The sequence below is a fragment of the Topomyia yanbarensis genome, chromosome 2, assembly GCF_030247195.1.
Source record: "Topomyia yanbarensis strain Yona2022 chromosome 2, ASM3024719v1, whole genome shotgun sequence".
Classification (NCBI taxonomy): domain Eukaryota; kingdom Metazoa; phylum Arthropoda; class Insecta; order Diptera; family Culicidae; genus Topomyia; species Topomyia yanbarensis.
The window spans coordinates 43673754-43697758 of NC_080671.1; the positions used below are offsets into that span (position 1 = coordinate 43673754).

A 24005-nucleotide genomic window follows, 5' to 3' on the forward strand; every position below is an offset into this window, starting at 1 on the left:
GGCCGATAATTTGCAGGTTCCGCTACGATTCTTAGTTAGCAGGTTAAATTGCTTGAAATAATTCTTAAGGAGTTTTCACCCATTGTTAAGATCAATAAACCCATTGACATTACCTCATCGAGTAGTTGTGAAATGGATAAAAAGTACTCATTGTTAGAAACAAAAAAATACCCATTTTTTTGATAGCTTGAATAACTTCCGAAAATGGGCAATTTGAATACATAAAATGGGTAAAAAAATTTTACCGTGCAGGGAACGCGCCATTTAATCGCCTTTAATTGCCTACTATGAAAATTACAAATAATACTTATTTTCGGATTCATTATGTATTCACCTAAACTTATCACTACACTAGGTAATCACCACCAAACTATAGGAAGAATCAATGGTGAAATTGGAATTGCACACCAAAACTTACCACAATCTGACTATTATTAAGAGTTTAGGTCAGAGATCTTGTTCCACTTATAGACACTCATAGTAATAGACCAGCGAAGGTAATTTTATCGAGCCAAACAAACTGTCAAAATTCGGAGCCAAACGAGCATGACGTCATACAATGCAAATAAGCAGAACAAGTATTGCGATTTTATATAAAAAAATTATTTTGTTATTCACAGTAGGTTTCACTTTTCATGTTCGTGTTAGTATTTTACATTGTTATTTAGAAAGATATTTATTGTGTTCTATATAACTGAATAAAAATACTTATATTTTTTTCATCAAATTTGTATTTTTTTTAAAGAAATTGGATTTTGTTTGCTTTTCTTAATTTCTTGTTGCTCAGTATCAAACGTATAACTTCTCTTTTGATTCACATATTGAACCACTTGAAAAATTATTTTAATAAAAAAAGGTGATCGAATACAGTCGAGCACGTTCGAGCTTGCACATTTTTGGGTGATGCCAGTTTAACGCGCTTGTTTTTTTAGTTGCCAGTTTTGCGGTTTTTACATCCGCGAGTCTATTACTATGAGTGTTTATACCCAGTTAAGCTCAGCCGGAAATGAACCGGAATTCTGGCTGGTTCCAGTTCGTATTCCGGCTCCAGTGACACAACCGATTCTAGTTAGAATCGGTTGTGTCACTGGAGCCCGTGTACGAACTGGAACCAGCCAGAATTCCAGTTCAATTCCGGCTGAGCTTTACTGGGTAGTTCCACTATATTTACACACGATTCCACAATTTCCCACATTCGTTGCTAAATGAAGTGCACTAGACAAACAAAATACAAGCGAGAACAAGCCAATTGTTTAAAAAAAAAACTAATTTAAGTATAAGCCAAACATGAGCCGCCATGTTTGAAAAACGCAAAAACAACCAAGTCTTTTTCAGCCGCCAGAAAATTTGTCTAAGTATTGAAATCGCCTTTAAATCGCATTCGCAAATTGCATTTGTTCCTAGGGGCAATTAGCATAGGCGAGTTGAGTTAAACGTCAAACTGTTTAAATCGCCTGACCATGTTCGTCCACATTTTTTAAAGTACAAAAAGAGTGGTGTAGTGTAGATATCTCAGTTTGTTTACATTTGTCGCCTTTTGAAAACCTACCCGAGAATTATTTTTTATGTATATTTTAATACTCAGTTTAGGGTCAGTCGCACAAGGATTTTACTTATACCCAGGGTGCATTGTTTGCAGTGTGTGGGTTCCGCGAGAGTCGTCGCCTCACTTTATGACAGCGAGAACGTCAGCAAAAATTTGTGCAGCTGTGGCACTGTCATCGGCCGATTCTGTGTATTATGTACTTATATTTACTCATCGCCCGTCGTCAAATCTAAATACGAAATAAGTTTTTATTCCTCGGGACGACGGAAAAACTGTCCCTTGAGGGTTGCCCGCTTAGCACGACATTAATGTCAACCGGTATACCATGGGGATGAACGTAAGTAGACAGATGGACCTGGCGGAGAACGAGTATCTGAAACGATTTGTTGGCAAGGATCACATCCCGGTTTACAACGATGAGTTCTGGAACAATTTCCTGCAATATCACATCAATTTGCCGACTAATAGGTGCGTTGTCATTCTTATCAGTGCGAGTAGTTTCGTGTTCTTATCAGACGCACCGATGATGATGTGTTGATTGTTTATTTAATGGTCGTGCGTTTCTATTTGTAGTCAGGAGCAGTTGAGTTTGGATTCGAGGCTGGAATCACTTTGTCAGAGTTTCATCAGTCACAACTTATCTACTGGAAACTTTGGATCTCTGATCAGCCTGTATCTGGTGAAAGTTTCCGAGTTACTGGCTCTGTCCGATGCAGAAAGGTACTTTGGGTAGAAGCTAAATAATCGAATGGGGGTTTTAATGTTTTGTTTTTTTGTAGCTCGGTGCATATTTGGCAGGCATTTAATGCTTTGTTCATAATTCGATGCTTGATTAAGTATATGATCGAAACAGGTTCCGAGTATCAGCTATTGCAACATTTCGAAGCAGTTCCCACCAACGAGAGTCTGCAGAATTTAAAGCAGGATGATTTAGAACGAGCGGAGGTTGCTCTAAACGTCGATCCTAAATTGATTGCGGACACGAAAGCAGCTGTTGCCAAATTGGTCGATGGAACGAAATTTGAGACGTTTCTTGAGGCGTTGGTTAATATTATTGTTGTAATACCTGTGAAGTACGACATGGTTACTTTCAACTTTGTTGGATAAGTTAAATTGGAAACTTTTTTCAGAGAATTCACATATCATCTGCACCTGGAAGCTGTGAACTGTTTGATTGTATTGTTGTCGGTGAGTCAGTTTTCCCAGCATGGAACAGATAAATCAACAATTTTCAGGTAACTTTCTGACTTTACACTTATTCTGCAAAAGCCCACGAACCCTTATTTCAGGACTATTTACAAATGTCAACACGCAAACACATTGATGAGTGCCCTGCTTCACTTCCTAAGTCGGATGATGCAAGTTCCATCCACGATGTTCGGTTTTGGCAGTGGTGGTTCGTTCGTGTTCGGAATTGCCGAGTCGCTGTGGTCCATCTTGACCTTTGCGCGTAAACAACCGGACGTGCTGTCTGCTCATGACTTGCCTACCGCATTTACGGAGCACTATCCATTGGCTAATCAAAGCCTTCTGCTGATTCTGATACTGGCAAATCACTGCACAACGAAGGATAATCCGTACCGGATCAGCTTGTTCGGTTGCTGTGATTCGCAAGGTAAATTAGCTTGTTGCATTCGTTTTTTTTTATCGAATGGTACATTACATTTTTTTTCAGAAGATACTCCGAACGACGAACCGGTAACTTTCAAAATAGACTTTTCTTCCCTGTACAACACGCTGTGCCGAATAGTGACGATCGATCAGGCAACTTTGCTGCTCTATCTGTTGCTGCATCGAAACCAAAGATTCTACAAGTACGTGATGGCGCAGCAAAATTTGCAGCAGTTGGTGAGTTGTTTTGATACTGATTGGTTGTATTCTGAACTGTTCGAAAGTTCAAAAACAGTTCTGAACGTAGTGTCTTCAATTTGTTTTTATTCCAGGTAATTCCGATCCTTCAAACTCTATACCATGCGCCAGACAGTACTTCGCATCACATTTACATGTCATTGATTGTGCTGTTAATCCTGAGTGAGGATGATAACTTCAATAGGAGTGTTCATCAAATTGTAAGTAGAAAGTCTTTCTGACAAATTGTTTATTGTAAACCATGAATTTCAGATCCTAAAAAATATAACCTGGTACACGGAGCGATCCATCAGTGAAATATCACTCGGAGGTTTACTCATCCTGGTAGTAATCCGAACGATCCAGTACAACATGCTCAAGATGCGGGATAAATATCTGCACACCAACTGTTTGGCCGCACTCGCTAACATGTCCGGTCAATTCCGTTCCCTGCATCCGTACGTGGCTCAGCGACTAGTTAGTCTTTTTGAAACACTGGCCAAGAAACATGCTCGTCTCGATCAGCAGCTGAAACTATCGGCCAATGGGAATGCGGCCAACGTTACCGTGTCCATCGCGGAGTCTACCTCGGACGATATGGTAAGTCGATGGCTCTTTCGAAAGGCCTCAAGCAAACTCGAGCATGATCTCACTCTTGCAGTTACAGGATCTGTCGGTGCTGGAAGAGGTGCTTCGAATGGTGCTGGAAATTCTGAACTCGTGTCTGTCCCATCAGTTAGTTTACTGTCCGAATCTGGTGTATACCTTGCTGTACAAACGAAATGTGTTCGAGGCTTTTCGGAGTCATTCGGCGTTTCAGGACATTATTCAGAATATTGACATGGTGCGTTGATGAAATCACGACTAATTGGGGTTTTGAAAATGGTAACTTTGTGTCTATCTTCGCAGGTCGTAGGATTTTTCTCATCCAGGCTAGTTCGGGTGCAGGATCAGCGTGGCGAGCTTGGTGTTAACGAAGTGCTAGAAGTGATATCGAAAGGAGCTAGTCAGTGGTCTAGCGATCGGTTGAGGGTAAGGCTTTTCTGATATATATTGAAAATCTTGAATGTTTCCTGTTTTTCTAGCCAAATTTCCAAACCTTTATTAATTTGTTTAGACGTAATTTAACCTATCGGAGATAGCATTTTTTTTTAAATTAGCTATTGATACCCTATTTCAATTATCCCCCAATCATTTTTTGTCTGTAAAAACATTCTTCGCCATCACTATTTCGGACTACTAGATAATATAACACTTTTTGATTAGTTTATGAAATTTGCGGAATCCGACACTAACTTATGCCGATTTCGTTTTTAGATCAGAGTAGCTGTAGGTTCGCTCGGAACTGTCACTTTTGTATGGATGTTGTAAACATTAGAGCGAACCTAGAGCGACTCGATTCTAAAGCCGAAAACAGCATTAGTGACAAGACTAAGAATCCTAGGTCGACGTTCATCCCTTCGACAAAGTCTGGTATCCGGGCTAGACGCAATACTTCAACTCGTTCTGATCCGCTAGCTCGCCCGCAACTCGATAACCGATCGACGGTCATCCCTTCTACAATCCCAGAAACGTACTTCCAGCAGCCAGCACGAGAGCTGCCAGTCATCGAGTTCGCCCAAATGAACTTTCAAGATAGACCGTCTTTTCAAATGCAGTCATTCATTCAATCGTCAAGAGGGTCAGAAGTCTCTCAGCACAAAACGTGGAGCAGCTCTAGACGGCGTTGAACCTTGCGCTGGCGGTGAAGAATTTGTTCGCGACGGTTCGTGCTTGCGAAGTGATGATTTCATCTTTAACACATCTCTCCGTTACGAGCTAGTTGAGTGTCTGCACGCATCTTTAAAACTGGATTGGGCATGGTACGCCACTCTAGAGTCCCTTCAAATCTCGAAGAGGGTTACGGCAAGGAGATGGTCTATCGTACCTGCTGTTCAACGTTGTGCTATAAGGTGTAATAAGGAGAGCGGGGATAGATACGAGTGGCAGGAAGTCCGTCCAGCTTCTTAGCTTTGCCGACGACATTGACATAATGGCACGGAACTTTGAGGCGATGTCGGAAATGTACAGCAAACTGAAGGCTGAAGCAAGCAAGATTGGACTTGCCATCAACGTTTTGTGGCGGCGACTTTCCTGGCCACCCGGAGATCTGCCCGCTATCTACAGAAAACCCAGAGAGAAGCGAGAGAGTGAGAACAGAGCAACACGAGGAGTGCAGAGTAAAAATATAAAAGTGATTAAACATTACGAAAACCTATTTTGTTCTCGGTCGATCCCGTGTTCCTTTCCCACATTTGGTGACCCCGCCGTGATTTACTTTCCGATTGTGTGTTGGGAACACAACGAACATTTACGATCACCGAATAGTTTTGCGTCGCGCTTCTAACCTCAAAATGGTTGACACCGGTGAACAACAAGCGGAGCTGGCAGCGGCTGTTTCTGTGAAGCTGCCAGACTTCTGGAAAAACGATCCAAATATGTGGTTTGCGCAGGCAGAAGCCCAATTCCATCTCGCACGTATTACACAGGATGAAACGAAGTTTTGGCATATCGTCGCTAGGATCGACCAGAGCGTCATTTGCCATATTTCGGATTTGGTTAACACTCCATCAGTGAACGAAAAGGGTAATTGTTTACTTTAGCTACTTTTCCCCCTGTAAGTGGAAAACATGTTTTTCTTTCGTGAATATGCTAGTTTAGTGTTGTAGATTCATAAAAATGAGGCGAAAAGCAAAAATTTTTAATAATTCATTAATTAGCTTTAAAGTAAGTTGTACCTAATAACTTTGTTCATAGGGTTATTGTGCTCCCGAAAGTAAGGTTTTTGGCGAAGCTAGTTTAATGCGGCTATGCCGCATAGCCGTAGTCCTCGTACTCGTCATCGGAAACGTAAGCGAACCTGTGATCAACTCGTTTGCCCGGTATACTCAAACATAGGGGCTATCCCTAGTTTAAGTCGGACAGCATGAGAAAAAAATCGATGTGGCGTAGCCACATTAGGCATTAACAATGTTTTATTTAGTAACAATAGGATTGTATTCATCGGCAAAAATTAAATTCGCTGCCGCTCAGTCGGACTTAAACTAGGGATAGCCCCTATGTTTGAGTATACCGGGCAAACGAGTGGATCACAGGTTTGCTTGCGTTTCTGATGACAAGTACAAGGAAGGCTCGTCCAGCGGATTCTCAGCGGCTTTGCGCCGCTTCGGATCCTTGAACTCGGCTATGCGGCGTAGCCGCATTAAACTAGCTTCGCCAAAAACCTTACTTTCGGGAGCACAATAACCCTATGTGCAAGGTTAGTAGGTAGAACTTATTTTTAGTCTCATTAATAAATTATTAAAAATTTTCGCTTTCCGCCTCTTTTTATGAATCTGCAACACTAAACTAGCATATTCACGAAAGAAAAACATGTTTTTCACTTACAGGGGGAAAAGTAGCTAAAGTAAACAATTACCACGAAAAGTACAAAGCGGTCAAAGATTGACTCATCGCCCGTTTTGCATTATCACTACAAGCCCGTATTGAACAACTATTCGGATTAAGCGACTTAGGTGATGTCCGGCCATCGCACCTACTTGCTCGAATGCAAGAGATTGCTACCGGCTTGAATGTGGATGAAAGCATCATGAAGACATTTTTCCTGCAGCGCATACCGAGCCAAGCTCGCGCAGTATTGTCAATTAGCGATGGCAGGCCGATCGGATGTTAGATTCCTCTACCTCGTCCGTTGCCAGTTGTTCGGCACAATCGCCTGGAACATCGTCGCTCGATTTTACCTGTCTCAAGGGACAGATAGGTCGAAATACGTAGGCTAAAGGTCAGACCCAGCCGAAACCGCAGGAGAACAACCGGTTTGTTGGTATTATCGGAAATATGGCGGTCAGGCTGAGCACTGCTGAGAGCCCTGCAAATTCAGTCATCAAAAAAACTAGCTTCGCGCCTTCCTGAGTCGGCACAGGTAGGCGGTGAATTCGAAAGTCGCCGGCTCGTTTTATTTGACAGGAGCAGCTGCACCAGATTTCTCATCGATACAGGCTCGGACGTTTCAATAATACCGACCACGAGAAGCGACAGACAACGAGGAACCATTCCGTTTTCGTTGCATGCGGCAAATGGCACAAAAAATCATACTTACGCAAGCAAGTTTGTCTCAATCGACCTCGGACTACGACGCCGCTTCACCTGACATTTCATTGTTGCCGATGTGAGTGGAGCCATTATCGGTGCAGACCTTCTCGCGCATTTCGACATTGTTAGTCGATTTAAAGCATCGACAGTTTATTAATGGAACAACCAAATTTCGAGCTATGGGTAATTTAACTCCGGCAGTCATCCATGGCGTAAAAGCTGTAGACTATCAACATCCACATCGTGACCTACTAAAGGAATACCAAGCGATACTGACGCCGTCTTTGGTTCAGTAGGATGTGAAGCATGATGTGTCGCATCACATCGTTACCAACGGACCACCGGTTGCGTCTAAACCCCGTAGAATGCATCCAGAACGAGAGAAAGCTGCGCAAGACGAATTTAAAATTATGTGCGAAACGGGCATCTGCCAACCATCCAGTAGCAGCTGGGCAAGCCCACTACACTGTGCTCCTAAAAGGAACGGCGAATGGAGATTCGTTGGAGACTACCGCAGACTCAACAAAGTCACCGTTCCAGACAAGTATCCAGTTCCTCACGTGCGCGACCTGCTCAACAGATTCCAAGGTAAAATCATCTTTGCTACACTCGATTTAGTCAGGGCTTATCATAATATTCCCGTTGAACACGCAGACATTACGAAAACAGCAATTATAACGCATTTTGGCCTATTCGAGTTCCTTCGAATGCCGTCCGGACTCTGCAATGCCAGTCAAACATTTCAAAGGTTTATGAATAAGCTTTTTGGTGACCTGGAATTTGTAGTGGTTTTCATTGACGATATTTGCATCGTCAAGCGAGGCAGAGTACATGACAGACCTGAGACTTGTGCTGGACCGCCTTCGAGAAAATGGTCTTGTAATAAATATCGAGAAATGTACGTTCTTTGCGCCGGAGGTTGAATTTCTTGGATATACGGTTAATAAGGATGGCATACGGCCATTACCATCGCGTGTTGAAGCTGTGCTGAACTTCACTACACCAACCACAGTTAAGGAACTGCGACGGTTCCTCGCATTGGTGAACGTATACAGACGATTTATCCCACACGCTGTGGAACCTCAAGAAGTTCTTCGGAAACTCATTCCTGACAATCAAAAAAAACGAATCAAGGATAATTACTTGGGATGAATGTGCACAGAAATCTTTTGACGAATGTAAACGTTGCCTTGCAGATGCTGTACTGCTATTCTATCCCGATGCTTCAAAGCCCCTAGCGTTAATGGTGGATGCTTCTAACCTTGTTGCGGGTGCTGTTCTCCAGCAGTTGGTAAATAGCAAATGGAAACCAATAGGTTTCTTCTCTCGAAAGTTTTCGGCAAGCCAATAAAACTATTCCGCCTTTGGAAGGGAGCTCACGGTGACAAAGTTGGCGGTAGATCATTTCAGACACTGCATTGAAGGGCGGCAATTTACAATTTTTACTGACCATCTTCCACTCACTTATGCCCTTACAACTGACCCAAGCAGCCGTTTACCTCACGAGGAGCGATACCTCAGATTTGTATCGGAATTCACTATCGATATTCAACACATCAGTGGAAAAGATAATATTGTTGCTGATGCGTTGTCGAGGGTGAATGCAGTTGTTGCTGGAGTGGACTTTAGCGCGATTGCGAGTGATCAAGAACACGACCCGCAGTTAAAAATGCTGCTCTCGTCAAACTCAGGCTCGCTCAAAATTGAGCAGTTCCGATTCCCGAACACCTTTCAACACCTATATATTGTGATGTTTTTTTTTTTTTTTTTATTTCAATTATAGAGGTTTTAACTTTAAGGTCATTCGCCTCTTCGGGTTAGAAAAATCTCTTATGAAAAATTTCTAACCCTATGTGCGGGGTCGGGACTTGAACCCAGGTGCGCTGCGTACAAGGCAATCGATTTACCAATACGCTACGCCCACCCCCATATTGTGATGTATCGATAAATAATTGCATTCGTCCGTATCTTCCAGTACGTCATCGCACCACGGTCATCTCACAACTACACGGAATTGCCTGTCCTGGAGCACGTGCTACAAGACGGCTCATTGCCGATCGTTTTGTCTGGCCTTCCATGCACAAGGACATTAACCGATTAGTGAGGATATGTCAGCAATGCCAGCGCTCAAAAATATCTCGTCACACAGTGACACCACTTTCAACTTTCGCAATCCCAAAAGCACGATTTCGACATATTCAGATCTTGTTGGACCACTCCAACCATCGAAAGGTTGTCGTTACCTGCTGACCATCATTGATCGTTTTACACGCTGGCCGGAAGCAATTCCACTTAGCGATATGTCGGCCCCGACCGTCGCTATGGCTTTGTACTCAGAATGGCTGGCACGCTTTGGAACTCCAGAAATCATAACCAGCGATCAAGGGCGCCAATTCGAATCGGAATTGTTTCGAGAACTCACACGGTTGTTGGGTGTACATCACATTCATACTACCGCCTACCATCCACAGGCCCACGGAATCGTTGAGCGATTCCATCGTACACTGAAAACCGCGTTAATGTGTACAAATGCTGTAAACTGGCATGATCGTTTACCTTTGGTGCTGCTTGTTCTTCGAATAGTATTTCGAAAAGAATTGTTCGGCTGCGGAGTTAGTGTATGGTCAGGCCCTTCGAATACCTGGTGAATTCTACGATAGACCGACTGGAAATATTAGCCGTGACGAAATGTTCACCAAGCTGCATCAAGTTTTCTGCGATCTTAACGCTCCTGCCACGACCTACCATTCAAAGTCGAATGTTTTTATTCACCCAAAGCTGAAGGATTGCAGTCACGTTTTCATATGGATTGATTCAGTAAGCAAATCTCTCCAGCAACCCTACGAAGGACCTTACGAAGTACTCGAGAGAAAGGACAAATTTTTCGCTGTCTTCATATCGGGAAAAAGACGAAATATATCCCTTGACCGCATTAAACCAGTTTTTCTGTGCGATAATGACATATCGCATCATCCTCAAGACGACGGATACACAGTAATTACACCATCGGCCCACCGTGTTCGGTTCTTGGTGTAACTGGAGGGGCGTATGTGGTGGCGACTTTCCTGGCCACCCTGTCGGAGATCTGCCCGCCATCTACAGAAAACCTAGAGAGAAGAGAGAAAAGAGAGAGAGAGAGAGAGAGAGAGAGAGAGAGAGAGAGAGAAGACAGAAAAAAGACACTGCTGAACAGAGCAACACGTGAAGTGTAGAGTAGAAATATAAAAGTGATAAAACCTTACGAAAACCTATTTTATTGTCGGTCGATCCCGTGTTCGTTTCCCACAGTTTCGAAGACAAAATACATGAGAGGAAGGGGTTCTAGAGACGACAATGTGAACCTCCCGTCCCGAGTTCGGATTGACGGTGACGAAAACGAGATGGTCAATGAATTCGTGTATTTGGGCTCAGTGGTAACCGCCGACAATGATACCAGCAGAGAAATTCAGAGACGGATCTTGTCGGGAAATCGTACCTACTTTGGACTCCGGAGGACGCTCTGGTCGAACAAAATTCGCCGCCGCACGAAGTTGATTAACTATAAGACGCTGATTAGACCGGTGGTCCTCTACGGCCACGAGACGTGGACTATATTCGTGGAGGACCAGTTTTCGGACGAAAGGTGTTGCGTACTATCTATGGAGGCGTTTAGATGGAAGACGGAATGTGGCGTAGGCGAATGAACCATGAGTCGCTTTTTATTTATTTATTTATAAAGGTTGATCACTAGCAGGCCGCAATCGGCCACAATAATGATGTCCTAATCTAAAAACTCTTAAGAAATATCAAAAACCTTGTCCTAATCACATTACGAGTTAAATTAAAGTCGAACATGTGTGACACACGATTTAAAGTTCGCTGTAATCCTGTGATGGGCGCATTCACTGTGTGGTTGAATCGCCGAAGAGGCATTCTCAAAAGATTATTGCTGCGCAACGCTTTAGTTCCAGCTTGGACGTTTACTCGTTCGAACAAGGCTGGAGAATCGATCTGCGCTGACAACAGATCGGCGACAACTAGAGCTCTTGCTGTGTCGTGTGTCGAATTGAATTAGTAGGCAGCGGTTCTCAGCTAGGTAGTCTAAAACGATCCCGCCAGGGTAGCTGTCTCAGGGCGAATCGTATAAACTTGCGTTGGATAGCTTCAATTCGGTCACAACCGTTCATATAGTGCGGGCTCCAAATCGATTCACGAGAGATGGCCGGACTAGGAAACAGTACAGGCTCTTTAACCAGCATATATCTGTGAATGATTTGGCAGCACGGATGATGAACCCCAGGTTTCGTGATATCCGGCCAATAACATATGAGACATGTTGCTTGAAAGTGAGTTTGGAATCTAACCTCACTCCAAGATCCTTCACGCAACATTCTCGCGAGAGATTGTAGTCGAAACTAATAGATTGTCTTTTCCTTGAGAAGGTGATCGCAGTGCATTTTGCGGGATTTAGAACCATTCGATTATCGACACACCACTCGCTGAAGAAATCGAATTGTTTCTGCAGGATGTGAGCGTCTGTCAAAGTCTTGAGACGGTTGACTATCTTGACGTCATCGGCGTACGACAAGCGTGGTCCACTTAGTCTGTAATTCACATCGTTGAAGTAAAGCAGAAAAATGAGTGGTACGAGATAGCTTCCCTGTTGTCGTTGCTAAGTTTACGGCCTACCAGATATGGCTGAAACCAACGGAGAAGTGATCCATTGAATCCAAGCTAATTTGGTGATGGCGATATCATGGTTGATTCTGTCAAAAGCGGCGGACAGATCGGTGTAGATAGCATCGGTTTGCAGGATGGCAAACCCCTCAGAGATGAAAGAAGGGAATGACAATAAATTCGTCGTAGTCGATTGGCAAGGCATGAATGCATGTTGATCCTCTGAGATATATTGCTTGCAGAAAAAGAACACCGGCTCCATCACAACTAATTCGAAAAGCTTCGATACTGCACATAGTGCAGAAATTCCGCGAAAGTTTTCTGCGTTCTTCTTGTCCCCTTTCTTATGAACTGGAAACAAAAGCTAATATCCACAACGATGGAAACGTTCCGGTGGCAAGCGACAACTCAAATAATCGATGAAGTGGTTCGGCAAGGCCGGGAATACATTTTTTCAAAAGCACGGACGGAATACGTCAGCAAACCTGAGCTTCTGTATTTGCTTCCCGGGACAAGTCAGTTGCTTTGAACGTTCACATGTGTCGTGCGAACTGTTTGGATTTTTTGTGTGTCTAACTAATGCTAATTTGGGTACTAGTTTAGATACATAGTCACCCAGATGGTGCTAGTTACTGACGAAATGAATTCGAAACACAAAAAATAAAACCTAATTTAAGTTAGGTTTTGTGCCCTTAATGCACAAAGTGGTTCAGTCCCATTTTCCCTTATGGGAATTTAAGATTGCATAAGAAACACAACATGAAGGACGATGTCGCGTTCTGGCCGGATCTAACCTCCGCACATTACACGAAGCGGTAGCTGAAGGTGATGTAGCTTTCGCAGATCCCAGTCGTCCCCAATGCTTGATATCGTTGTGTTACAACAATAAAGTTAATATTTGTGAAGCTAAGACAACCCTAAAAATTCGTTTTATGCGCCTTGAAGTTCATTACATTTTAATAAACGTTTATCCTTCTTACGTTTGTAAATTTTAGTAAAATCGTCATTCCGCCACCAGGCGATCACCTGAATGCAGACAATATGACAGCTGGAGAGTCCAAGCGGAAAATGTTTTAATTCAAACTATCTTACCCATCTTTCAATTCATTATCCTCTCATTTCCAGAAATTCCCGGACCTCAAATTCAAGTACGTCGAAGAGGACGCACCGGAGGAATTCTTCATCCCGTACGTCTGGACGTTGGTCGGCAACGCGGGCTGTGTTCACTTTAGTTCCGAATCAATCAAAGGTGTAACGACGGAGATCAGTTGTTAACCGCATGTGCCGCCTGGTAGAGTGAACCATCTGCCGGTTCTGACTACCTACACGGTTTTGGTATCTTCCACGGGGCTCGATGATGGTCGCATATTGTAACTCTTAAACCATATAGGAAGTGTAGAGAGAGCAATGTAAATTCGAAAATTCAATCAAAAAAAGCAGTTTGTTCGATCTGTGAATACGGTCAAAAACGGTTTCGCAGATGCCGAACAAAAGTTTAGCGTTTAGAACACAGTTGTAGCATTCCTTGGACAACATGATTTGGAATACGATTATTTATTTCCTTGAAATATTTTTTTGTCCATTTCTGTGGTTATGTTTAATCTTACTTAACGAAAGAAGCTCAAAACTGTTGTGCATTTCTGTACATAGACCTGTTCCGAAAATCGGATGCCTGTTAGCAAGATAGAAAAATTATTCTTTATTCGCATTTTTGTACGCATGACAGCTACTTTTTTGTGCAGTAACTTCGTTTCTTGTTTTTTTATGAAATTGATTATTAGTTTCTATAAAACATAGATTATTTTCAAAGTTAATCGAATGTAAAAGATAGCATAGCAATTTAATCCAAATTCAGTATAACAAATGCTGAATGTGAATTGTAAAAAATACGACAAACAATAACAAAGAGCAGAGAGCGAATAACAATATGAAACACTGTACTAATTTCAATCAAGGCGTTTCAAATTAACTGACGAAAACTAATTTCTTCAGCAAGAACTGTAGATTTTATTGAACTGTTTATTTATTATCAAATAAATACCTTAAAAAAAAGTGTATACGTGTATATAATACTAGAAGTCGAAGGACATCGATCGCATTTCAACTTTTAGCTTAAAGCCTAAAAAAGTATCACTTGGTGGGGCAGTTGGTTGGGGGTACTTGGTCGAACCAGTATGTCCAGAAGGCGACTCCCATCGTGTACGGAAGTGCGACTTTCCCCGTCATAGGAATCCGGAGTTTCGGTTTGAATTTGTACCGCAAGGTTTTACCGGGAGTTGTGAGTGGACTTTTTTTGTGTTCGTATCGGTCGCCTGATCACACTCCTTTACATGTGTCCATGCACTTTTCGTACGTTAGGAAGTTGTTAGCATTTCCGTCGCAGCCGCCGAATGTGAACTCGTGGCATGTTTTGGATTCCGGGTCGTATCTGAAACGATGATGAGAGAATAATGAATATAAAATAAAGCATAAAATATTGTTAATTCAAATTAAAAGCTTCAGCAGTATGAGGACGATTATTGTAACGATGACAGAATCAAGCGATTCAATTTAAAATGCCGTCCGTAATGCATAAATATTTTATTTACACAACAGTACTGAATTCGTTCCTATTCATTTCAAAAACACCCTAACACCATCAATAAACAATTTATTATTGTGTACTGCCAACATTTATATTGTTGTGTGATTCACTTTAAAAAAACTGAAGGGAACAATCTTACGATATGCACAACCCCTCTTGTATGGCTTATTGAATACTTTAATGTGACGTCACAAACGAATTGAGTGTTCACTTTTGACAGTTCGCTTGTACTGTTTACATGGACTTAGAAAAATTCTTTACGATTTGCCTCGAGCGAATCTGACAATTTTTTCACAGTCCATGTAAACAGTACAATAGAACTACCAAGAAAAGTGAGGTTAACTGTGTCTGTAAAGAACCTATTAACATTCCCTTCACTAATTCTCCAAGTAAATGTTTTCAAATGTTGCTACAACATATAAAATAAATTACTATTGCCTACATTGTGCCAAGGCCTACTTTGATGCGTTTGATACGTTGTTGCACGTTCGCTTCGTTCAATAATTAGAGATGAATCAAAATCTGCATTGAATAAACGGGCGGCTGGTTCGTTTGACGTTTTCAGTTGCGCCACTGAATATTGAAGATGAATGCGGTTGAACATGATCAATCTTCATTCAACGAATTTGAATATTTGTAACTCTGGTGGTTTTCAGGCTTTCTTCGGATTCGAAGCGGAAAAAACGTGAGTATTTCGCACACTTCCAATATTATTATTTGACAATGTTTTCCTTTAATCAAAACAAAATGCATTTCAAGGAGTTTTTATTCTCAGGTGATACAATCCTCAAAAACGCCGATCAGCCATGTTGGTTTTAGAAACGACAGCTAACAACATTGTTTACTATTTCTCCCCATATGTTTGCTTAGATTTCAGGCGGTAAACAAAGTTGTTCGCTGTCATTTTTCTTCCCCGCAGTATGCTGCACGCTTACCTCACTCCTCACCTAGTTACTGCCAAAGACGAATCACCTTATAACTCAAAGCACCTTGATGCATTTCTTCTACACTGTCTGTCAAAAACCGGACCGATAATAGGAAACTCAGTCTTTCGAATTTTTATTCCCATTTCATATACAGAAATTGAAAACTTTGTATGAATGATTTGAAAACGAAACAGGATGGATTCCTGAAAATACTTGATTATTCTCCACAATTACCCGATTCTTCTTTGTAATTTGTAATTTTATTGAGCACGATAACCTGTTAGTACAGACTTTGAATCAGGTCAAGGAAGTCTTTGTGAAAAACTGCGGTTAAAAAATCTACCGGCTCTCTGGAATGCGTGGGTTAATCTCGAACCTGAAAAGTTGTAGAAACTTGTCCATCGGATGCGGCAAAAATTCGGACTGATGCTGAAAAATCCTATTTTTTCGGCTCTGATCCACTAGGAGGTTGATAACAGTCTATTATCTTTCTCCGGACAAAACCAGCCTAAGAGGCTGTGCAGCATTCGGCAGGTTAAGATAACTCAGTCAATGATCGATCCATCGATGTTCCTGATCCTATGTCGTAAGAGGTGACTGAAAACAGCAGTCTCTAAGGCAAGATACATCTTCGTGCCGAGGACTGAATGGCTGGCGGGAATAAAAGGTGTCAGTCGTGCGCGGAGTATCATAGGCCTTACCCTTTCTGTGTTAAGCAAATCTCTGACGCAGTGGACTTTTATATCCTCGCAAATTGTGGGATTCAAATGATGGTGATGTCGTTAATACTCAGTTCTAGGTTCGTTATAGACAACGGCAACTGGCATGGCAAATCCATGTGAAATGCCTCGTGCATGAGTATTTGCGTATAGTGACGCATGTCTTATATCCGACTGTACCAGTCGCGATATGTGTGCTGTCAATATGACAATATAAACAGGAAATATGTCCATTGTTCGGCATACTTGCAGCACAATGAATTATCACTTTCTGATGATTTCAGAAGGGTTGTATAATAATGTGGCCGAAATGGGCTTCCACTCATAATCTACAGTGATGCAATTGCCCATCACATAATTTGGGACAGAGCGGATATCAATTTGATAAGCACTGAATTGATGAAATGCTTAAGTAGAACAAATTGGCATATACTCGATAGAGGAAATTCCCAACATTTGCACGGTTTGGCAAGGAAGAGATGTTAGATGTAACTCTTCTGACAGTACAGCACATGAGTTGGCAAACTGACTAGTCCGAACGAGTTGGAACCATCGTTATTTGATAATAAATTCTTCATATTTGGTAATTTATACGTCATCCTAGATATAGTAATATATCGTAATCCCAAATCTGCGAACTGGGACCTCGAAGGCAACTAAGTTTTTCATTATTTCCATCGATTAAAGCTCCAACTGATTTGGATGAGGTCATGGATAAAACAAACTCACTCATAGTAGCAGCACACAAGAGACTTGTTCACTTTGCGTTGTGAGCTTCTGCAGGGAGAAACCCATTGCACAGTAAAATATAGGGGAGAGTGGGTGCACTTTATCCCACTTTTGTTTTTTTCACATAACTTTTAAATGAAATAAAAATTTTGTATGCGAATATAGCTATTTTGCAGTCAATTCAAATTGTAAGAGCTGTGAATAATATGTAAATCCAAATACCATGTCCTGTCAGTAATATGAACAGTTTTGAAAATGATGTCAAAATCAAGTTTTTGTAAAAACGTGTGGTAACTTGATCCTCTGCCTACTAGGGCTAAACAAACAGAGCACACTATGACTAATAGAAACGAAAGTTAAGCTAGTCACCTTGCTTGACAAAATAACTACTAAGACTACCTTTTTGGATGCACGACAAGCTTTAGCACCAGCAGAAAGTGAAGCCAGATATTTGCGGTAAATCAGTGCTGCCTTTTCCAACTTTCAATAACTTATATCAAAATGTGTTCGCGACACAAACATTTTAGTTTAATTCATACTGTCGGGTACTTCATCTTAGTGATTATTTCTATTCTTATGCATTTCGGAAGTGTGTGTGTGAGAGTTAATGAAAGGGATCAAGAGTACCCAGTGTTACAGGGATCACAGGTAGCTGTTGTATGAGGCGAACGAAATTTAGTTTTTTTTTGTAGAAGTTGTGTAACTATTTCTTCGAAACACGTGTTTTTCTATTCAAAAGCCCTTATAAGGTAATTGTAGTTGAAAATATTCATAAATAATTTGTTTGACGAACTCATACAATCGTTCAAAAAAATCGTGAAAGGATCTTCGAGATTAATTTTAACCTATATTTTCAAAAATATGATACAACTTTTTCAAAACACATGTAATATATTCGATTTGCTTTTTAAACTTCATAAACTACCAAATATGTCATTTTCTTTTTATATTGTGATAACTTTTTGTGTTTAGATTATGCGATATGGAAGGGGAATCACATATCAAGTGTCCAATGATCAAGTGTCCTCACTCTCCCCTACTAAACTATTGGTGCTTGTATTTACAGATTTATTCAAGTTTTGCGATTGAAAATAGTTCATTTTCCACACACAACTGAATGGCTTTGTTTTTATTGTAAAAATGCACGTTTTTATAAGTAGTTCATTTAATCATGTTGTCTAGAAAAAATAAGATCATTACATGTACTAGTTTTTCCATCATTTACGTCATGCGGTACTGATTATGTTCAAAAACGTTAGTCAAGCAGAATCATTTGCTTCCCAGATCAACATGAAACACGTCGTCGAATGTACTGACATTTTATACAGTATTCCGACGTATGTAGATGTTGACAGTGTTGAAATAAAAATACATGTCCTGGCACCACGTACTAGCGACTCCGTTATCAAAAAATCATGTTAAAATAGGGAGAGGTGAATAGTAACTTCTTCCCCTGACTCCGGAACGGCGTTCGTGTGGTGAGAATGCGTCCAACAAAACATATTCCTTCTTACTTGAGTTTCACATCCACATCACCTCGAGGTGTTCAGTATTCTCAACGAACACTAATCACGTACCCAGGGCAAATTCCTACATGCCAGTATTGCGATCAGCCGCTACACCACGGAAAACCTTGCGCAGAGACTGCTAAGGAAATTCCACCTGCTACGACCAAAACCGGTATACAATCATCGTTTGCTAAACCGCAACCGGTTGTTAAACCAACGACTGCGGACCAGGCATTAAACAACACCAAACCAACTGCCATTTTAAACAGCGAATTAACAACGATTACACCAAATACCTCTAAACCAACAACCAACACCAGCAATAAAGAATCAAATACCGATGACGAAGGATTTACAATAGTAAGTAAGTACAAGAAACAAACAAAAACATCGGACCGTGAACATCATGAATGCAGTAGCGATGACGACATGGACGTGAACGAAAATGCAAGAGAAGACGGACCGAATGACCCCCATTGTGTGGCAGACGGCGCACCCTATGTTTCACCATCAAAGAAGAGGATCCCAACACGCAGCAGCAAGCTGCGTCAACAAGACCCGATGGACACATGAAAGTTAATTTTAATTTTTACATATAGTAAAAATCATAAAAGACCCACGGCTCAGTTATGCTAACGCATAGAGCCGTGGCAAATAAACAAGGAAAAAAAAATTGCATCTTCAGAAAAAAAAATGCTATGACCTACCTATGTAATTATTTCGGTAGAAGGAAACCTTGGGCGCACTGATTTTTCTAGAAATAACATTTCCGTTGCAATTTTATTTAGTTAACGAAAGGTTTGCTCGTTTTATAGTTGTTGACCTTGGAAAACTAGCTATTTTCAATCGAAAAACGTGAATAGCTCTATAAATACAAACTTTTCCAGAGCATCAGCAAGCGTTTAAAACTACATAAAAGAACTTATGAAGAAAAATCTGTTTTTGAAGGGTATTTCACATAACGCCCTATATCTCGTAAACCCTAACAGCCACAATGTTGAGCACTTTAAATAAAATATTTGTGGTAAGTTTCTCTACAATTTCTAACTGAACTATTGAACAAAATAAATTTCGTAACTCACTATCAGGGAGATTATTCATCGATTCAATGAGAAGAACGGGAGTAACAATTTAACGAGTTTCCTCCAAAACAGTTTAAATCAATAGTTTAGGTGCAATCAAAAAAGCACCGTTTTTGTACTTTGGGACCACTGTGCCATGGTGGAATGCTGAAATTGGTAGACTCAAAAAGTTATGTGGATGCTCGTCTAACGAAGGCAAAGTGACTCAATTGTCTTTTTGACAAGCACTTTGCAGGCTGTACGGAGCCACCCCCGATGGCTGCCACTGAGCTCTTTTTAGAGAGAACCGAATCGATGAAATGAGCATAGGTATAAATATAGATAAAGCACAAAGATTCGCTCTTGGGCTGCATCCGAACATATCAACTATTGGTGTACCTTGCAATCTTGCGTTTTTCAAAGCACAATTTCAGTCAGAGCACTGGCTGGACATCACAAATTCCTTTATTACATGGTTACTATTCAGTGTGCTGAGTAGTACTCGTGGGATCTTTGTGAATCCGGTTACAAAATCTCATATCATTTTATATGTAACTGTAAGTATGGTAAAGAGCTATAGGCTTTATCAGTAGAATTCATTATTCCTTCGGGAGTGACGAATCCTGGATATAAAGTCATGGGTGCGTTTCGACTAGGATTCCTAGTACCGACCCTTTTTGGCGAGTACCGGTTCTACGGTACTAAAGCTCTCAGTACCGGTAGTACCGATAAAATAGTGGTACTTTGTCAAAAAAAAACTAAATAACACCAGAGCGAAACAAAATGTTAAAAATATACTTTTGTTGGTATGGGCCATACACAATTGACGTAGCTTTTTCTGGGATTTTCGAAGCCCCGAGGGGAGGAAGGCACCTTACCCTTCGTATCATTTCAACACAAATCTCGAATCTCCCCGTTGGAAACTCCCCCCCTTATCTCCAAGAAAAATGTATACTTTTTTGTAAGACTCTTTAAAACATTTTTTAGAAATTTGATGAGTACGCCTTTCATCAACATTTATGTTTTGGTCTTTAAATTCCGCATAAAAACCATCCTTTTCAGGGCAAAATTATTCCGTTAGAAATTTGCTAGGCTTTTTTTATTTCGTGGCATTTGATGATAAGCCTTTTTTAGTCCACTTCCTCCCAGTTGCTGCAATTTTTGCTGCTAATGATTCTGATGTGTTTATGTCTTGATTTTCCATGCCAAGAAAATTGAATTCTGTTACAAAACCAACTTCACTAGCTAAGAAAGTGAATTTTAGTCTATCTACACTAGATTTTTTTTCGCTGCTTATCCACTGCACAATAGAGTGGGACATGGTCATATGAAAAAAAATAAGATTTTGCTCCGAGTAACTTTTTGGATCCCATTTAGCTCCCAAAAAAACTCTGCAAATTTTTAGCTCGATCGGTGAAACTAGATTTTTGCGCCCAGGGTTTCAAGTTTACATGGGATTTTGTATGCGAAAATCGTTTTTTGCAAAATAATTCTTCTAAGAGTCGCCCTTTACCTCCAAAAAATAAATAGATGTCTGATTTTTATAGGAAATTTGTCAAGGAAACAGAGTCTAGAAGACCGCGAAACGCTTGTGGAAAAAGTTATTAAGTAAAAACCGATCGATGTCCTGAAGATTGATGAAAATTTCACTTTTCATAGCATCACTGCTTCTGACGGTCGAATTATATACAAAATTTTTAACTCTCTCTTATTATATACAAAAGAAGCCTCAATTTTTCCCTCAAAACTCTTGCGAAGTGGCCAAACAGTATTGATAAATTATTTAGACACATTAAGAGAAAATTAAAACAAAATTGCTTATAATTGGACAACCAAAAGCAGTGGTACCAGAAAAAACGAATATTTTATCAACCGTCAGAACATCAATCGGTTTCTGCTTAATAACTTTTTTCTCAAGCGTCAGATCGTTTCGTGGTTTTCGAGACTTTGTTTCTTTGTTAAATTTCCTATAAAAGCCGCATAACCATTTATTTTTAGGAAGTAATGGGCGACTCCTGGAGGAATTATTTTGTGAAAGTTAATTTTCCCGCACAAAATCTTATGTAAACTTTAAACAGTGGGCGCAAAAATATAGTTTCAGGGATGGAGCTAAGAATTTGCACAGTTGTTCTAGGACCCAAATGGAACCTAAAAAGTCGTCGTTGTTCCGGCTGCGCAGTGAAATTAGAAAACTGCAGAAGTGAAACATACGTGCGGTTGGTGGAACAGTTCCAAAGGGTGATAAGGGCTTCAGAAGTTTAGCCGAGGCTGGAAGCATCATTGTGAAGATGATTCCCGCGTAGATGGAAGATGATAAAATCGAGGTACATCGATTTGCACCGCACACTAACTTGGAGTTCCTTAAAGGAATCATGTCGAATTAAGTAAATGTGAGATTCATTATTTGAAGAAACTTTTCCCCTGTATTTCCAACAGTTCTTATTGTGAGAATCCAGATGACGAAACATATTTCTTCTTATCTAATTTTGGATAAAAACCACATATAATGAAACAGCGCTGATCACATACTCAGATCAGATCCTTATGTGCCCTATTCGAATGGATGTTAGGAATTACGTTGGCGTTCGTGCTTTTATAGATTAATATTTAACATCAAAATGAGTACAAGCGTAATTTTAGGTCACCAGCTTATTATGTCGGCATACATCGAGTAATGGTAACCAACCCGAAATCAATTTAACCATGCTAGTTCTAAATACACAAATTTAATGAAAGGTCATTGCAAATAATTGTTAATAGATATAAAAACCCGTTGCGTACAACGGCAGTTATATTTGGTGATCTTCTAATGCTTCCTCGCTAAAAGGTTAAGTTAATTATATTTACCACCAAAATCACAACCCTGTTTACCACTCGTAATATGCATATAAAAGGAGTGTCACAATTCACTTGACTTTATATTCAAGAACATGTAAAAGTATGTGTCGGTTGCAGTTCCCTATCTAGTTCGACCGAGTTTCACATTCAAAGAAACAAACAATTTTATTACACACGTCAAAACATGTAAAATTCTATTAGCAAACAGAATAATACGTCGCAATATTGTTTACGTTAAATATAATTTTCATTTTTCTTAGTGTGTAAAAATATTACAAATATAACCAACACTTAATGGTGATTCATGTGAAAGATTAATTATATCACGAGATGGAGTAATCGTGACTCCATCTAATGATGCAATTAATCTTTTCATGAACGATCACCTTTTTCCGAAGATTTTTTATCCACAAACGAAAAACCGTTAAAATTACAACAATGCTGTCAACATGTGCTGGTTCTAATTTAGAGCAAAGTTGAAATTGCATCTAACATTGCAAACACTAACACTGTCACCTTGCAGTTTTCCCACTATTTTCCCCCAGCTTCGCGAAATTGTCACAACTTTCACCAGTCAGCTCTACTGCATCGTCGCACATCCTCATACGTTTGCAGACTTATTTACTCACCTCCACCTCGGCAGCAGTGCTCTACACACTCCCTTCCGTACGGGCAATTTGCATTTGTCGTTCTTGGCTCCGTACTCGACTCGGTTACTGGGCAGCAGCAAAGCACTCGATCCTTCCCGCTTCTGTAACGCACTATCGTCATCGAACTCGTCGTAATCGCCCAGATATTCCAGCATTTTGTAGAACATTTTTCCACCCACGCTCGACAACTGATCCCACGTATCGATCGGTTTCGCTTCACTGACACACGTGGCCACTAGGAATGTTACCGCCACGCCAAAGAACAAACCGCTGGCACTTTTTGGGAATTTCATTTTGATCTTATTCTATTTGATTTACTTCACTTCTCTGATGGATTCAAACAAACCAGCAGTTTCTTTTTTCAAGTTTCTTGTTTCACTTCTCTTTGAATACTGACTCCGGTTCAGTGGCGAGATCTTATATTTATTATGTTGGGAGGCACGATACGAGCTTTTCCTCAGGTTCGCCATCCGATCACACCTGTTTTCCCACCTTCTTCGCGCGGTGTTTGGGCAGGCCCTCTGAGCGTGATCGAGCGAAGCGCCGTGCTGCGACCGGCAGGCACGAACTCGGTGTGGGTTACCGTGACATAGGGTGAACTGGTTATCACTAGAAAACTGCGCTTTTCTGTTTGCATGGTAACACAAGTGAAGAAGGTGGACTCCTGGAGGCAGGGCCGCCGAGAGGGGAGAAGGACGGGGTATTTCCTCCGGACCAGGAGTTGTGGAAGGGGCCCATACTTTGAACAGAAGGAATGATTCTGACGAATAATATTTCAATAATAATTTATTTGCAGCATGTTTGGAAAC

At 40.8% G+C, this 24005-nt stretch overlaps 2 protein-coding genes across 3 annotated transcripts; one reads left to right on the top strand and one right to left on the bottom strand.

The window, feature by feature from the left end:
- Positions 1 to 1654: 1654 nt before the first annotated feature.
- Positions 1655 to 14180, top strand: LOC131683694 (dymeclin-like). 2 transcript variants are annotated; one of them, XM_058965916.1, is made up of 11 exons: positions 1655 to 2014; positions 2120 to 2266; positions 2326 to 2619; positions 2677 to 2781; positions 2836 to 3161; positions 3222 to 3394; positions 3490 to 3615; positions 3668 to 3994; positions 4056 to 4238; positions 4304 to 4426; positions 13307 to 14180. In XM_058965916.1, exons 1-11 carry the CDS (start codon positions 1872 to 1874, stop codon positions 13454 to 13456), a joined length of 2097 nt encoding a protein of 698 aa, XP_058821899.1. In that variant the 5' UTR covers positions 1655 to 1871; the 3' UTR covers positions 13457 to 14180. The 2 variants fall into 2 exon arrangements, with proteins under 2 accessions (XP_058821899.1, XP_058821900.1); XM_058965917.1 differs by having other exon boundaries at positions 4062 to 4238.
- Positions 14181 to 14239: 59 nt separating this feature from the next.
- Positions 14240 to 23576, bottom strand: LOC131683695 (putative Kunitz-type serine protease inhibitor). The gene is made up of 2 exons (XM_058965918.1): positions 23176 to 23576; positions 14240 to 14609 (listed from the first exon to the last, which is right to left on the bottom strand). Exons 1-2 carry the CDS (start codon positions 23487 to 23489, stop codon positions 14498 to 14500), a joined length of 426 nt encoding a protein of 141 aa, XP_058821901.1. The 5' UTR covers positions 23490 to 23576; the 3' UTR covers positions 14240 to 14497.
- Positions 23577 to 24005: the final 429 nt, after the last annotated feature.